The 17,553-nt window shown below is 48.1% G+C and overlaps 1 protein-coding gene across 3 annotated transcripts in view; it reads right to left on the bottom strand.

The window, feature by feature from the left end:
• The window catches only part of coq8b (coenzyme Q8B), a 37,247-nt gene that overhangs the window by 2,818 nt on the left and 16,876 nt on the right, over positions 1-17,553 (bottom strand). For all 3 annotated transcript variants that reach the window (XM_080428871.1, XM_080428872.1, XM_080428873.1), the window contains exons 10-15: positions 14,912-14,993; positions 13,874-13,967; positions 12,510-12,651; positions 4,294-4,401; positions 3,810-3,875; positions 1,867-1,953 (exon numbers count right to left, since the gene is read on the bottom strand). In XM_080428871.1, the coding sequence (XP_080284997.1) occupies positions 1,867-1,953; positions 3,810-3,875; positions 4,294-4,401; positions 12,510-12,651; positions 13,874-13,967; positions 14,912-14,993 (579 nt within the window). The remainder of the gene's footprint in view (positions 1-1,866; positions 1,954-3,809; positions 3,876-4,293; positions 4,402-12,509; positions 12,652-13,873; positions 13,968-14,911; positions 14,994-17,553) is intronic.

Below are 17,553 nucleotides of genomic sequence, written 5' to 3'. Positions count from 1 at the left end.
CAAGTGAAAAAGCCCTAACTGTGGGTGGGTGTGTGCATGTGACGTATGCATGGAATGAAGCAAAATAAAATCCCATGACTGAAAGTAATGATAATATAATATAAATGATGTTTAGGCATTATCAATCTAAACCTAATGTTGATAACACCTAAACATACTTTTTTTAGCTTGTAGATCTGCTACTTTTGATGGTTTTGTGTGAAGCTGTAGTATGATCAAGTAGGGGGTTAATTTGCAAAAAATAACACAAAAAGTTAGAATATGGAGATAAGAGGTTTCTGCCCGACAGCAACAAAATTGGACATTCAATGTTTGCCGTTCAATGTTTGAATTAAGCAATATTACACGAGAGGGTGTGCTTTACCGTCATTATTGGCACGCCAGTGATGCGGTCAGGAACGAGGCGAAGCCGAGTTCCGCGAGCATCACTGAAGTGCCAATAATGTAAGGTAAAGCACACCCTCGAGTGTAATATTGCGATTATACAACAGTTACCAACAAAACACATCCAAATGTATTCATATTGTGGGGCAATTAATAATAAAAATGTTTCGCTATTATCCGTTTCCCTGTAAAGAGAAGAGTTTTTGACTGAGATATGCTACATGCTCCGTCGTACGACCGTGTCACGTGGCCAAAATAACTGATCTACAAGCTGACAACGCGTACGACCGTGTCACGTGGCCAAAATAACTGATCTACAAGCTGACGCGACGCGTTGTGAACTTGTAGATCGGCTATTTTCGCTGTGCGATACCTTTGTACGATAAAGTATAACATACACTGGACTGTTAACGAAATGGGAGTAATTTTACTTTAACACAGGAGGATATTTATAACCTTCTAACCATTGATCAACCGTAAGTCCACCAAATAAGTCAAAATTAACAACATAGTCCATTTTGCATAGCTGTTTGTTCTCCGGTTTGTTTTCCTACCGTGGGACAGCGTGACTTCACAGCACAGCTGTGCCATATATGGTCTAATCAGGTGCGGACTGCAGTGCGGAGTGATTTATTAATGTGATTAGGCCCGTGCTATGATGCTGGTTTGAAGCACGGCTAGATAGCTATTTCAGCCAATCAGATTGCTTGGTCGGAACTACCTGTTGTATAATTTGAATTTGAAAAGTAACAGTTGAGGTTTTCACCAGACAGAGATGATTTACTGAGCGAGTTTGAGGTGGATCTGGTTATACTCCTTGGGGGAGTTTTGTTAAAGTATGACCCCTGTAAATGGCCAAAGAAATACACTAAAATGCCACCAAAAAAATGGCTGACTTCATGTAGTGTTATGGTCATGGCTCGGGAGGCTTTTATTAAAAGTCTTGACATGATACATGTGCGTACAGATTGTTTTGCACATGTACAGTAGGTCAAACTGAAATGAGGGGCTTCAACTTTGAAAATATGTATTTCTATATTGAGCCATTTTACCCCACCCATATCTGAGAGTGGACCCATACAATATGTACTGTTCACCACTTCTGATGCATGTGCATTTTGTTTTTCATCTTTAGGCTCTCAAAATTGTGCTTTTATTTGTGCATAAAGCAACAATAATAATTCCCTTTCCTTTCAATAGGGCTTCGCACTGGTCCAGTGTTAGGGCCTATTTACACAAATCATAAATTAATGGGATAAGGGACAACACAGTCCCAACCAAGGCAGAGAAACGGATGGAAGACATGATGAGACTACACGCAAGAGATGTAGAGAAACAGCTCGATGTGTTATGAGGAGAGAGACGGAGGTGGGAGGGAGAGGAACAGATCAAAGATAGATGGAGAGCGTGTGGTGGAGGACAAACTGTATGAAAAATGAATGAGCAGTGCAGCAGAGTTAGTGGAGCCGAAAATACTCTTACCTTGGCCTCAAAACCTGTCAGGAACTTCAGGTCCTTGGATTTGGAGAGAACCGTCTCTCGATCGCCCACCGAGGCCGCGTGAACCACCTGAGAACCAACACACACACACACACACACACACACACACACACACACACTATGATCGATTCTGCCTACAGTATATAATATTATAGTCTGATGAATCCTTCTATTATAAGTGGACTGCTTAACCCTTTTTGGGCGGGAACCCCTATTTGTAACTATACCTTTCAGGACGGGAACCCCTTTTTGGGTTCTTGTTGCTATGTACAGTATATAGCAATATACATTTGCTGTAATTTTGGAATAAATATTTGAAGTTTTTCAGAAAACTTAGGTCAGGATTTAGAAGGCGTTTTTAGAATCGGCCTCAGGTCTAAATGGGTTAAGAGGGACATTAGTTAAAGGTAGGGTAACTGATTTTCTTTGGTTACAATAAGTGTTAGATAGCTCTATATTCTGATAGTACTCATTGCTATAGAGTGTTTGTTCAGTAACAGGAGTCTCCATGTCTCTCCAGCTCTTTATTAAACAGAAAATGCATATTCAGGTCAGGCCACCAATTGTATCCAATCAGGATAGGAAACTCAGACCATACAGGATAAACAAATGAAATTGGAAGTGATGACACAAAGAAATGAGCAGATACAATTGGAACTGGAACACTATAAAGAATTAAGCTGATAATGAGTACTAGTGATGCGCGGTCGGGTTTTTTCATGACCCGCCCCGTCCCGCCACGGAACTGAACCCGCGCCGCAAAACGATATATAAATCAACGACTCGACCCGCCCATAATAATTTAATTTTTCACCCGCGGTGAAAAAAAAGAAGATAATCATGAGTGAGTGTGAGTGAACTGCTGCGTAATACCGTAGCCTACATCGCACATCAGTATAAACAAATTAATATATGTTTTGGCCTTTATATCTAGCAACCTTAATATGCAAAACCTACAGCTTGTGTTTAGTTTTGTTAATGTTATACATGAATGATGGCGCAAGGGAGGTTGATTACTTGCCTTAGTTGCCTGCAATGTGTATGTGTAAATTTCGCCACTAACACTTTATCCATTGCAGACAGACAGTCACTGTGCTTGCTTGTATAATATCCACTACCCATACGAGTTCTGGTTTTGACGGGTTTATTATCGTCAAGTGGGTCCGGCTTGGTTCATATTCTATCACTTCGGGACCCCGGTTCTGTTTATCATTACACCCGAGCAAACCACCCGTACGCAGCGCTGATTAGGAGGAGATGCAGCTGTGTAAAGCTTCATTTGTGCTTCGCCGTATGGCGGTGTTGTTGCGTATTGAAAATAGCAGACATACAAGCTCACAACGCGGCTCGTTGCAACGTGTTGTGAGCTTGTAGGTCTGATATTTTCAACACGCAACACCATGGTACGAAGAATAGGCTGAGCTATCGGATTACTGTAGCGCTGTGAGATACAGCAGCACCAGGCAGATCATGAAAAAAACTTTAAATAATTATGATGGGTTTTAATGGTAGTTTTATCCAAATATTAATATTAATAATAGGCTTAAATGTGATTTCTTTTGCGTGTGAGAGTGGTGTTGATGACCCGCAACACCCGCAACCCGCATAATTGCCTCTGAAATCTTGACTGTCTGCCCGCGCCGCGGGTTGACCCACGGGACCCGCGGTATAACGGGTCAACCCGCGCATCACTAATGGGTACTGTTCTCCTGATTGTGTCACCTACCTGAAAATGTATTTTCTGTTTATTTAAGAGGTGGAGAGACTGGGAGACTCCTGTTACTCCTGTTACTGAACAAACACTATAGCAATGATTACTATACAGAATACAGTACACAATATCGCTTACCCTACCATTAACAATCAATTCATTCCATATTGTCGTACTATGCATCATCCATCCTTCAAAACGTGATAATGCGTACCTCTATGTATGTATCTGTAAAGGATGCTTCGTAATCCCTGCAAGCTCCAAAGTCCAACAGAATCACCTATAGTGACAAAATGAGTACAAAGCATCGTACATGAGTTGATGCTGGGGACATTATGATGACAATACAAGGAGTCGTTGCTTGCTGCTTCTCTTCTACAGCATGACAAAGTAACGATACAAACAACTGAATTTGTAATTATTATTTTGTATACAACTAGAGAAAAGTTGTATGAAAACATTAAAATAAATCAAAAACCTAAAAAAATAGCCATTTGTGAGCTTGTAGATTGGCTATTTCCGTTATTCATCGTACCACGGAGTACATAAGGTTTAAGTGGTTTAAAAGGCACAAGATTTTGAATTATGAATTCTAGCAGTAAAAAATGCACGATTCAAGTGTTGATTAATTCTCTTGGCATGAGGATTGATTGAGTGAGAGCACCGTGTATAGGCTCAGGTGTTCCGTCTTCCTTTACCTTGTTAGTCTCTGTGTTGTAGAAGAAGTTGGCCCAGTTGGGATCTGTCTGCATGAACCTGAACTCAAACAGCTCTCTGAGAGTCAGCTGGAGGATTTTAAAACAAATCTGTGGAGAGAGGAGAGGTGAGAACATTATTGACTGAAAAAGAAACACCCTTACACAATAATGAACAAAACTCTGTCAGTCTATATATCTGTCCATCCTCATCCAGGGTTCTCCTCTGTGGTTTGACCAGTCGATCTGAACTTTGCACATGGGCATTGACCACTGGCAAACCGTTGCTGTCAGACAGAAAATATGGGTTACTTGCGTAACCCCGGTTTTGTAAATTGCGATGATACAGAAGCTTCACATTCACTCCCTCAGGGCCAAAACCCTTTTTGGCCCGATGGGCCTTTCGTCGCTTCCCGGCAGCCTCCTCGCCCGAGGGCATAAGAGGAGCAGGAACGCGGAAGTCATCCTCTTAACACACCAGCTTCCTTCTGCCAAGCAAAAAAGAAGGGTGTTTTAGTGAACAACTCGTTCGCAATTTACAAAACCGGGGTTACGCAAGTAACCCATAGTTTTGTTGCATTGCTTCTCTCGTTGTTCACTATGGGAGATATAAACCCCCGGAATGTATCTACGAATCGAGATACCACAACCTGCTGTCCCAGCCCTCCCCTGGGCGCCAGGGCCACGCCCCGAGGGGCGTGACCCTTGCCACCCAGGCGCCAACAGACCCACCGGGTCTAAGGCACGGAACAGGAGAAAAGTGGGGCCCTGACAGACCAAGGTCTGCCTTATAAACTAAAAAGCAGGCACAGCCTGTCTATTCTAGTGGGGGAGGGCCCTGACAGACCGAAGTCCGCCTTATAAATCTAAGGCCCAGACATCGGCCTATCCCACACTAAGGCACAGGGGCATGAACAGAAACTACCGCCGTTCCATGCACCCACCCACCCTCAGGTGGAAGCCACACCCAGGACTGCGTGCGCCAATGAAGACGCCGCCACGTCCAGGCTGTAGAAAGCAGCGAAAGTCGACGGCGACGCCCAACTCGCTGCAGTACAAACGTCCTGAATAGACACCCCTCTGCAGAGGGCCCAGGACGCTGACACACCCCTAGTAGAGTGCGCCCTCAGGCCCTCAGGCACTGGGGCTCCCCTACTGGTGTACGCCAGGCGAATAGCCTCCACAATCCAACGGGAAAGCGTAGACTTAGTCACCGCCTTTCCCCCAGGCCCGGGGCCCAAGGAGACAAACAACTGGCTAGGCCGGCCCTGGGCCGCAGTCCTCTGGACATACAGCCGCAAGGCTCTCACTGGACAAAGACAGTGCAGCCTCCGATCCTCCTCTGAGGCAAACGGAGGCGGGTGAAAAGCCACCAACTCGGTTGGCGCAACCACCGTCAGGTGGTTCTTGGGGATGAACGCCGGGTTAGGTTTTAGAACAACCCTACTACCATCACCAGCAAACCTCATGCACTCCGGAACCACCGAGAGGGCATGTATATCGCTCACCCGTTTCGCTGTTGTCAGCGCAACCAAGAGTACTGTCTTGAGCGTGAGGAACTTCAGTTCCACCGTCTCAAAAGGTTCAAAAGGAGGACGAGAGAGAGAGTCTAGCACCAGGACCAAGTCCCACGTGGGAAACAAAGACCTTGAGACAGGATGTTCACGCAACGCGCCCTTCATGAACTGACCCACAAGTGGTTGTTTCCCCGCGTTTTTTCCATCGGGGAAACCAACATGGTTGGCCGAAATGGCCGCCAAGTACACTTTAACCGTGGAGAAAGCGTTCCCAAGATCCAACCTATCCTGTAGGAAGGTCATGATATCTGCGGCCGACGCCTGGAACGGGACCACAACCGGGGACTGTTCCATACACCACTCCTCGAACACGCCCCACTTAGCTCCATAGAGAGACCTAGTGGAGTGTGCCCTAGCGGCCTGAATAGTAGCTACCACCCTAGGTGGAAGTCCAGTCGCAGTCAAGTTCGCCCTCTCACGGGCCAGACCCACAGAGCTAGGTCTGCGGGTCTGGGATGATGAAGTTCGCCCCCCGCCTGCTGCAGCAGGTCCTCTCGCAACGGGAGGGGCCAAGGCCGCTCGTATAGGAAGGGAGCTATCTCCGACCTCCACGTGCCCCATGCTGGGGCCACCAGCAGCACCGTCAGGTCCCGGAGCCTGATCCGTTCCAGAGTGGGGTGGATCAGCTCCAGCGGAGGGAACGCATAAAGTAGCCCCCCCGGCCACTCGTGTGCCAGGGCGTCCAAACCCAGCGGAGCCTGTCCTTTCATTGAGAAAAACAGCGAGCACTTCGCGTTCTCCTCCGAGGCAAAGAGGTCCACCTGGGGCCGACCGAACCTGGTCCAAATCTGGGCCGCGACCCCGGGGTGCAGAGACCAGTCCGAATAATGAGTCCTGCCTCTGGACAGAAGATCGGCTCCCCTGTTCAGAAGTCCAGGCACATGAGAGGCGCTGATTGATTTCAGGTGCGAGTTGCACCACAGTATCAGCCTCCGAGCCAGACCATCTAAGGTAGGAGACTTCAGACCTCCCTGCTTGTTGATGTAGGCCATGGTCGTGGTATTGTCTGTCCTGACCAGAACGTGACAACCACCGATGTGGGACCTGAAATGTTTTACTGCCAGAAAGACTGCCATCAACTCCAAGTAGTTGATGTGTGCTTTCCTCATACTGCGGTCCCATAGACCCCTGGCCATCCGGCCCTCGAATGTTGCGCCCCAACCTGTCAGGCTGGCATCTGTGGTGATCATCTTCCTCGAGATGATCCTCCCCATCGGGACGCCCTCCGACAGGAAAGAAGCTACTTTCCACTGTTGAAGGGATTGCATGCACGCCGCGGACACTGTCACGTGACGAAAACCCTGAGTGGCCGGGATCCTGAGGGAGCCCACCCATCTCTGAAACGGCCGCATGTGTAGTCTGCCCAGACGCACTAAGGAAATGGCCGAGGCCATGAGTCCCGCTGCCCTCATGCAGATTTTGTACTGGACCCTGCGTCCCAGTTGAAACAATGCCAGACACTTCAGGAAGGAATCTATCCTCTCCTGAGACAGACGCGCCCTGAGAGCGACCGAGTCCAGTGCTATACCTATAAAAGTAGCGCGACGGGACGGTGTGAGCACGCACTTCTCGAAGTTTAGCGTGAATCCCAGGGAGGTCAGGTGCGACACCACCAGACTGGTGTGATGACATGCTTCCTGACGCGAATCCGCCGTCAGAAGCCAATCGTCTATGTAACTCGCTATGCGAACGCCACTCTGCCTAAGAGGGGCTATCGCTGCCTGAGTGCATTTCACGAACACCCTGGGACTCAGGGACATCCCGAACGGGAGGACCAGGTACTCGTACACCCGACCCTCGAATTCGAACAGCAGGAATTTTCTGTGCGGTGGGTAAATAGGGATGTGGAAATATGCGTCCTTGAGATCTATCGAGCTCCACCAGTCGCCCTGGCGGACTGAGCGTAGTAACGCTGCTGCCGTCAACATTTTGAATTGAAAAGTTTTCAAATACCTGTTGAGAGCTCTGAGATCCATTATGGGACGTAATCCACCCCCTTTCTTCTTGACCAGGAAGTATCTCGAGTAGAAACCGAGACGGCTTTCTCCTGGTAGCACTTCCCTTACGGCATTCTTGCGTAATAGAGAGGAGATCTCCTCTCGTAACGTCACCGCCGCTTGACCACTCGCTTGTGACAACAGTACTTTGTTGGACATGGGTGGTTTGGTGGAAAATTGCAGTCTGTAACCCTTTGCTATCGTACGAAGCACCCAGGGGTTGGGGTTGCATTTTTTCCATTGCTCGATGTGCAATGACAACGGATTTGGGGGGGTTGTTATTGTATTCGAGCGTACATGAGCCGCCATCTTGGCGCCACTCGTTGGCCTGACAACCGTGCTTGGTGTTACTTCCGGGCCCATGTACGCGGCCATTTTGGAAATACTGGCCACGCACGTGGGCGCCGCCATTGTTGCCGGCAACACGTGTCTGCGAGCAGCAGCGGCCATCTTTATTGGCAACACGTGTTGTGCAGTGGGGGCGGCCATTTTGGCTACCCCCACCTTCCTTACAACAATTTGGCTTATATTTACCTTGTGACTTTCTTTCATGGACCAAGGAAAATTTTGGCGTGACCCTTGTAGGAAATGACGGTTTTGGCCCGCCATAACGCCTTTTCTCTGTCCAACGACCACCATGGACCCCCCGCGGGGGGTCCGTAGTGGTCGTTGGCTCATTTTGGGTACCTTTGGTTGCAGAACTTTTTGGTTGTTTATTACAGCATTTTTCGTCATGTAAGCAACATTTGCAACAAAAGCAGGGGACACATTCACATTTAACGGCGCATACACATTTAAGTAATTCTCTACAACAACATGTGTATTCAATTGTGCATGCACATTCACGTAATTTGCTACTGTGACATGTGTGTGTGTGTGTGTGTGTGTCTCTGAACTCGGGGCTCGTAGCGCAGTTTACTGTCGCCACTGACTCCGATGAAGGTCTCCTCCTCTTCCTCGTCGTCCTGGTACTGAGGCCCGCGGCCACTAGAACCCGATGCAGATCCCCCGTCTGAGGGGAGAGGGAACCGGGGGAGAGAGCCTCCCTGCACGTCTGGCAGGGAGTGATGGTGTCACCTAGTTGGCCCCCCACGCTTGGACGTGCGACCTCTGTAACCGCCTCTCTGGTGAGGCTTGCTGGGTGGAGGGCGAGGACGGTCGTCCTCTCTCCGGTCCCGCTGTTCGCTTCTGGCGGCGGGCGGGGCGGAGAAGGAATGGGTCTGGCGAGACGGAGCGTCCTGTCGGGTCGGTGGTCTGCCTCTCTCCGGCCGCGGAGGACGGTTCTGGGGTTTGGGGGGAAGAGACCTGGTTGGAACCTGGATGCAGGACAAGGCAGCCTCGTCCTGAGCTTTACGCACTGCGGCGCTGTCCTGCAGGTAGCTCATGCCCCCCTTGAAAAGATTACCTGGAGTCACTTTTAGGTTCTGGAGATTCTTTTTGTCATCAGGACCCTTGAAGTTGACGTGGTCGAGCCACCGCGCTCTCTCATGAGTAACACACAGTCCGAGTCCCCTGCCGGTCCACTCTGTGGAGTATTTGTTAAGCAGGATAAGCTCCTGTGTGATGCGCCTCATCTCTGCTAGCTGCTGAGGTGTGGCGGTGTCTCCTGCCTCGCTCAGGAGTACTTTCAGGGACCCCTGCAGCAGCGCTGTGGCGTTGAGGGCTCTAGCTCCGGAGGTAAAAGCTTTGTAGAGAACTCTGGTGGCTGCAGAGCCAGACACGTCCTTCTCGTTGGTCAGAAGCGGAGGATCCTTAACCGTGGAGAAGGGGAGCTTCTGGTTTTTCGGTATGCTAAGGGCGAGTGAGAGGGCTAGGGTGCGATCCATGGGGGGAAGGGCCAGGAGACCGAGCTCGCTCGCACCCGCACAATCGATGTTAAAACGTAGCCTTTTAGGATCAGAGTCGGGGGTTAAAGGGGAATCCCACGACGATGAGAGAGCTGCGTTGAAACCCCTAGCCAGGGGAAGCTTTGATTTCTTGGCAACCTTTTCTTCCACCGAGTCGAGACCCTGAAACTCCGAGGGGTTGGCGGGGGGCTCCTCGGTGTCGTCAGCCGGCCACTTAAGACCGCATCTAATGGTAGCTGTTTTGTAGAGCTCCAGTAAAGTGGTCTCACCTTTTTCGGCTGGTGGGAGAGTGCTGCCAGGCTGAGCCGCAGCCGCCACCGCAGGCATAGTAACAGGGAGAAGGGTCCTCGCTTCAGGTGGGCCGAGAACTGGGGGGCCACGGTCATCCGTGCAGAGCCGGCTGTTGCTGACGCTCGGGCCGCCGACGTTCTTCCCATACGGCGGCTAGGCTAGCTGGCCCGCGGTCCGCCGATCGTCGAGAGGAATAGTAGCGGCGGTCTCCGTCGTACTCGTCCTCGCAGCTCTCGAACATGGCTCGTGGTGGTAGGAAGAGCCTCTGGGCCCTGTTGAACCTTTCACTGAGCTCGGAGGTGTGCAAGCCTGCACACTCGTAGCATCTCGGGTCGCCGTAGACGGCGTCCTCAGCGTGTGCGAGTCCCAGGCAGCTAACGCAGTGGTCATGCTGGTCCCATTCCTCGAGAGGCTGGGAGCATGAACGGGAGCCGCAACGCCGCGGGGGAAGGTCCATGCTGGTCTCCAGCTGTCGGCGATCGGCGACGGCTGGACGGTCCCGTCGATCCATGAAGAAGAGCTAACAAGTTAGCGGTGTTTTCCACGCCGGGAAAATAGTAGTTAGAGGGAGAAAGGTTGGGGAACTCAGTGGACTGGGATCCAACCCGTCGCTATTGAGCTTGTAGAAACCCGCAACCTCGATTCTTAGAGTGTGGAGCTCCTTCACACGCTTGGCAGAAGGAACAAAGAGGATGACTTCCGCGTTCCTGCTCCTCTTATGCCCTCGGGCGAGGAGGCTGCCGGGAAGCGACGAAAGGCCCATCGGGCCAAAAAGGGTTTTGGCCCTGAGGGAGTGAATGTGAAGCTTCTGTATCATCGCCGGAGGGCGCTGTTTCCCATAGTGAACAACGAGAGAAGCAATGCAACAAAACCTCTTATTTCCATTTTCAAACTTTTCTTTTTTTCGTAATCATTTACAAAATGACTTGATCATACAAAATGACTTGATCATACTACAGTGTCACACAAAAGCATCAAAAGTAGCAGATCTGCAAGCTTGAAACACGGCTACTTTTGCCATTTTTTTATTTGAATCCTGAAAAGTAACAGTTTTGGACATGAGGTTTCCGCCCGACGGAGACGAAATGCAGGACGTGAGGAAGTCGATTTTTCACTTTTCCCCAAATGTAATAGCTATTTATTAGCATGTTTTTGCCACAGGCTATGGGATCTGTCATCACAGTCCCATAGCCCGGACGGTCGGACGGTGGGTGGAAATGCAGGTTTGAACTAGTTTAACACCGTAAATTAATTTGAACCTTGATGTTAGAACACCGCAATACTGCACTCTATTTAAAATACCTATCTATCAAGGCCCTAAATACTTCAGTGTCCTGTACACTATAGTAGTACAGTGGTTCACAACCTGCTCTGGATCAGGGCCCACTCGAAAGTGTTTACGGCCCACCGATCTGACCACTTAAGATGGTAAGTGGTCAGATGGGTGGGCCGCATGCATTTTCAGATCATGTTTATTTTAATGATCGATCAATCGAATTATGTTTTTTTTTTTTTTTTTATGTTAAAATTTTAAAGCACTGTATTATATAGTGATTATTGCTATATAGTGTTTGTTCAGTAACAGGGGTCTCCCTCTCTCGCCAGCTCTTAAATAAACAGAAAATACATCTTCAGGTAGGTGACAAAATCAGGAGACAGTACCCATTTATCAGCTTAATTCTGTATAGTGTTCCAGTTCCAATTTGTCTGCTCATTTCTTTGTGTCATCACTTCCAATTTCACTTGTTTATTGTGTATCCTGTTTGAGTTCTCTATCCTGATTGGATACAATTGGTATCCCAAACTGGGGCTCGGGAAATTATTTTCCTTTGCGGAAGCACAGTGAAACCCTCTGGGATTAGCAACCATCAGGGGATCGATCATACTGGAGATAAATATTCTGTGACTACTTCAAAAGGTGAGAAAAATAGAAAAATCGCTAGCACTGGGTGCACGCAGCCAGAAATAAGTCTGGCAGTGAGAGAGTTAATGTGCAACATTGTTTTCTCACTCAACAGTAAACAAACCAACATTATGTAAGTGTATACAGGGTATCTGCACATTTCCAGAGTTACAATTTAATGACTTTTAAGGACTTTTTAATACTAAAGAGGCAAACATTGTGAAAATAGCCATTCTACGAGCTCACGAGGCGAGGCGTTGTGAGCTTGTAGATCGGCTATTTTCACAATATGTATATCTGTGGAACCGAGTCAAACTAAATGTTATGCCTCAACTCCTACAATTCCAAGTGCTTGTCAGGGTGGGGGGTCCCCAGTTCAAATATGATTATGTTGGGGGGAGTCACGGCCTGAAATGTTTGGGAACCCTTGCCCTAGACAAATATCCACTGTGCTCCCAGCTGTTCAGTGTGTGTGTGTGTGTGTGTGTGTGTGTGTGTGTGTGTGTGTGTGTGTGTGTGTGTGTGTGTGTGTGTGTGTGTGTGTGTGTGTGTGTGTGTGTGTGTGTGTGTGTGTGTGTGTGTGTGTGTGTGTGTGTGGCCCTACGTGGTTCCTAGTCTCCTGGTCCAGGTCGACACAGCGGTCCAGAGGGACCCCCTGGACCAGCCCCATGGTCAGGACCCTGCGGGCCGACAGGTCATCGATCACCTCCGGGATCTCAAAGTCCTCCTCTCCCTCTAGCAACGACCTGAACATCATAGACAATGCAAAACACACACAAAAAAACACAGGTACCGTATTATAATTTATAATATGGTGTTCATCGTTATTTCGACCTAAGATAATGTTTTTCATAAGTCTATGATGAAGTGGAGTTGTAGGCTATAAAGACTGCAGGGTTTGGGAAATAGCACTGGATTGTGGTGCAGTTTGTTAAAGGACCACTTCACCCAAATTCAGCCTTCTTGGAAGGCACCATTTCTGACTATTCTATCTGTGTCTCAGAGGAGGGCTGTTTACAGTTCAGAAACCTGCTTACCAGTGACATCATCGGTAGGCAGGTTTGGTCATTTCCAATCTGGGAACCCATTCAGTAAAAAAATGTTTTATATCTTTTTTCTTCGTTTTTGCCTCTGGGGGCACCACCTCCCTTTGCTTAGTCCACTTCATCCGGGGTGATTCTGTGTTTATTCGTACTAACAACAACACTACATGTTTAGGGCAGTGGTGCTGACAGATTCTGCTGTTAGTAGAATCTGTCTTGACTCTTTTAAAGTGTATTATCAATGCAAGAAAGAACAATGGCTTCCATTTCAGCATGCTAACTTTCCAGGGATAGAAAGGCTGTAGTTTCTAATAGCTTTGAATCCACATCGATGATGCCATTGTCAGGCAGGTTTCTGAACTGTCCACAGCCCACCAATGAGACGCAGAGTGTGTAGAATAGATGGAAATTGTAATCATTATTGAATGAGCATTAGTGAGGTCCACGAAGATATGGTTGAAAATGAGTGCTCCTGTAACATTTGGATGGATGCTTAAAGCAGCACTATGTAACTTTCCTCTTCTAGCCCGGATTTGAACCCGTTTTCCTGCGCAGGTGCTGCCATTTTTACCATTGAGCTAATAGAGCCTGCCTGCTTGCCCAGGGGATAAATTGAATCTTGACCATCAGGTCACAATTTGTGTCAGATCCTGTGTCTAGGTGAGACATGACCTGAACAAATGTATATTGTTATATCATATTAACATACTCTACCATACACACAGAAAATCACATTTTATTCATTAAAAAAAAATTACATAGTGCCGCTTTAACTTAAGGTCTTGGGAGGACAAACACACCTTAAACTGTATCCCAAGAAAGTCAGAGTCTTGGTGCATTCGCATACTCCTGTCCTGTGCAGTGTGAAATGGTGTATGACGGTCAAGACTGCCAACAAAAAATAAATAAATCACTTGATCCAAACCTGAACTTCTTGGCACACTCCGCCTCTCTCTTGTAGTCACACTCCCACGCCAGCTCCCGCTGAAGAACCTCTAGGCTGCTGTCTGCAAACAGACCTGCAGGAAGAGCCACAGTGTCATTTTCAGTCCATTTATTGTAGCAAACAGCCCAACATCAATAGAATATGTGGTTCTCCAAGTGGGGTCCGGGTCCGCTTAAAATATATATATATTCAAAGATTTGCACACATTTTCTAAAAATAGCCAAAGTATAAAATAATGGTTAAAGTGGTTCAAATCTAAAATGACAGATCTTTTGGTGTCTTAATGGGTAAAAAATAATTGTGGATGTACTGCACTGTAGGACTGCTTTGAACACAGTGAGGTGGTATATACGTAACATGCCCTGGCAGTACAGTAAGTCATGTTCCAGCCTCCTTCAGGAACATAGTTTTACTGGAAGAATTACTTAAAGACTAATATCCATCACGCATTACGTGACGCCACAAATAAGAAATAACCATTAACATTTCATTTCACTCTTCACGTTCATCTACAAAACGTGAGTCGTCATTGTGTCCTGAAGTTGGCGAACCCCTCATGACTAACGGTGGTAACTGTAACAGTCATCTTGTGTTCTCCTGGATCGCATTCCCTTAATTGCATTGCGTTGCACTTACTGAAATTGGCCTTTTGCAGTCGAGCCGTTTCTCGGTTTTGATGCAAGCTCATTACCTACGGTTGTAATAATTGGACATATTGATGTTGCCTCGTCCAGTGGTTCTCAAACTTTTTCATGCCGCGGACCCCCAAAATGATATGTATTTGGCCGCGGACCCACATCTCAAAATATTCAGGGGGGGGGTCCCTGGCACAAAAGAAATTCAGATGGGGGGGTCCGCGGCTAAATACATATCAATTTGGAGGTCCTTTTGAGAACCAGTGAGTTGTGCAACCTCTGTGTTCAAAGCAGTCCGTCGTCGACAATCCTTTTTAATGGGGACTCTTTATGAGGGAGAGCTTGTGATGCAAACATGGTGCAAGTACTGTAGAACCCTCACCGCCTGGCAACACCACGCTCATCCTCAGCACTGACATCAGGTTGTCGATGTCACTGTGGATGCTCTCTGCCACCCCTGGGTACTGGAGTACACAATAACAACAGGATGGAGAGAAAACTGCCATCAGGCATTGTTTGTTTAACCACTTAAAGCTCCACTATGTAACTTTCCTCTTCTCCCCCCGGATTTGAACCCGTTTTTTCCTGCGCAAGTGCTGACATTTTTACCGTTGAGCTAAAAGAGCCGGCCTGCTTTCTTAGGGGATAAATTGAATCTTGACCATCAGGTCAAGATTCGTGTCAGATCCTGTGTCTAGGTGAGACATGACCTTTGACACGATCTAAGTGTCTCAATAGAAGAGCAGGGAGACAAAATACAACCACCCCAATTGTATAAGTTATATTGTTGTATTAACATACTCTGCCATACAGATTGGACAACATTTTAATGTATTCATAAAACAAAAGTTACATAGTGCCGCTTTAAGCCCTATATACTTCAATGTATGACAAATTGTGAAAATAGCTACAAGCTCACAACCAGTTGCAATGATGTCAGGGCAAATTTAGGGCAAAAATGTGAAAAATATTAAATGTAATATTGACACGCAACGTTTTTCCATCTTTTTAGTATTTTTTAGCCTTCTCTTTTTTCCCTACACCGTCGCGTGTCTAAGGAGTTATGACAGACAAGCACTTATGGACATTAGCACAGCGATTACACACAGAATTCCGGACTTTTTTGCTGAAAACCTTCCACTCGGCTGGGTGGGGGGTGGGGCCCCCTTTGTTCCGGATGGATCAACAAACCCCCGACGAAAAAGACCGTGGCGAAGAGGCACGAGAGCGGGTCTTCTCGTAAGAACAACAAAACGTGGATATAAACCTGCACTGCCTTCAATCCTGCTAGCGAACGTTAGATCTCTGTGTGAATCAAGAACAGTGACCACTATGGACGACTTACTGGCGCGCGTTAAATACAACGCAGAGACGAGGAGGACTTGTGTTGTTGTGCTAACAGAGACGTGGCTAACGGAGTTAGCATCTGATTCTTCTATCACTCCTCCTGGCTTCACCGCGTATAGGAAGGACAGAGATCCTGTACTGAGCGGTAAGCAACGTGGGGGGGGAGTTTGTGCCTTGATCAACAACAACTGGTGCAAAGATGTTAAAATCCTAGACAGTCACTGCTCACCAGACCTTGAACTTTTAATCATAGCCTGCCGTCCTTTCTACCTACCACGCGACTTCAGCATCGTGATTGTAGCCGTTGTTTACATTCATCCTGGAGCTAATAAGGACACAGCTATGAGGGAATTACACCAGGCGATCAGTGCACAAGAAAATCGCCACCCGGACTGCGCAGTCATCTGCCTAGGCGACTTCAACCGGACAGACTTAAAAAAGGTCTTTCCCAAATTCCACCAGCATGTCGCCTGCAGTACCCGTGGTGACAATGTTCTTGACCACTGCTACACGCCCTTCAAGGATGGATACAAAGCTCTCCGCCGCCCACCGCTAGGAAGCTCTGACCACGACGCCATCCAGCTGCTACCTGCCTACAAACAGAGGCTAAAAAGGGAGCCGGTCGTTGAGAAGGAAATCCGAATCTGGTCTGAGGACACAGACGCTATGCTACAATCCTGCTTCTACCAGACTGACTGGGGGATGTTTAAGAACGCCGCTGGGAATAACATCAACGAACTCTCAGACTCAGTCACTGGCTTTATCAGCAAGTGCATAGATGACATTGTCCCAAAAAAGACAGTTCGGATCTATCCCAATCAGAAACCATGGATGGACAGCGGAGTACGTGCACATCTGCATGAACGGGACGCTGGTTTCAAATCTGGCGACGTGGAAACGCGCAACACGACGCGCGCGGCCCTAAACAGCGCCATCAGGAAGGCGAAAAAGGCCTACACAAAAAAGATGCAAGACAAACTCAGCAGTGGCGACATCAGGAGCACATGGCAGGCAGTACACACCTTGACAGACTGCAAAACAAGAACCAGAAGCGAGGTGAACCCGCCTGCCTCCCTCCCCAACGAACTGAACACTTTCTACGGCCGGTTTGAGATCAGCTCCAACCGCGGCAGCCAAGCGGGGCCATCAGCAGCACCAGCAGAGGAGAACCCTCCTCTAACCATCTCGGAGAGAGAAGTGCGTACAGCCTTCACACGGGTCAACATCCACAAGGCAGCCGGACCTGATGGGATTCCAGGCCGGGTCCTTAAGACATGTGCAGACCAGCTGGCGGGTGTCTTCGCTGACATCTTTAACCTCTCCCTCTCCCTGGCTGTGGTCCCTGCAGGGTTCAAAATGTCAACTATTGTGCCCATTCCCAAAAAGGCCAAAGTGACATGCCTGAACGACTGGAGACCTGTTGCTCTCACCCCGATCGTCAGCAAGTGTTTCGAGAAACTGGTGAGGGAATACATCAGCTCCACGCTACCTGCCTCGCTGGATCCGTGGCAGTATGCATACCGCAAAAACAGATCCACCGACGACGCTATTGCCATGGCTCTCCACACCGTCCTCTCGCACATGGACAACAAGCTGCTGAAGGACAAATATGTACGTATGCTGTTCGTGGACTACAGCTCAGCATTCAACACCATTGTCCCAGCAATACTTGACAAA

This window comes from Gymnoscopelus braueri (genome assembly GCF_963280865.1).
Source record: "Gymnoscopelus braueri genome assembly, chromosome: 5".
In the NCBI taxonomy this organism is placed as follows: domain Eukaryota; kingdom Metazoa; phylum Chordata; class Actinopteri; order Myctophiformes; family Myctophidae; genus Gymnoscopelus; species Gymnoscopelus braueri.
The sequence above is the reverse complement of the archived record's forward strand: the minus strand, read 5'-3'. Positions and strand labels throughout refer to the sequence as shown.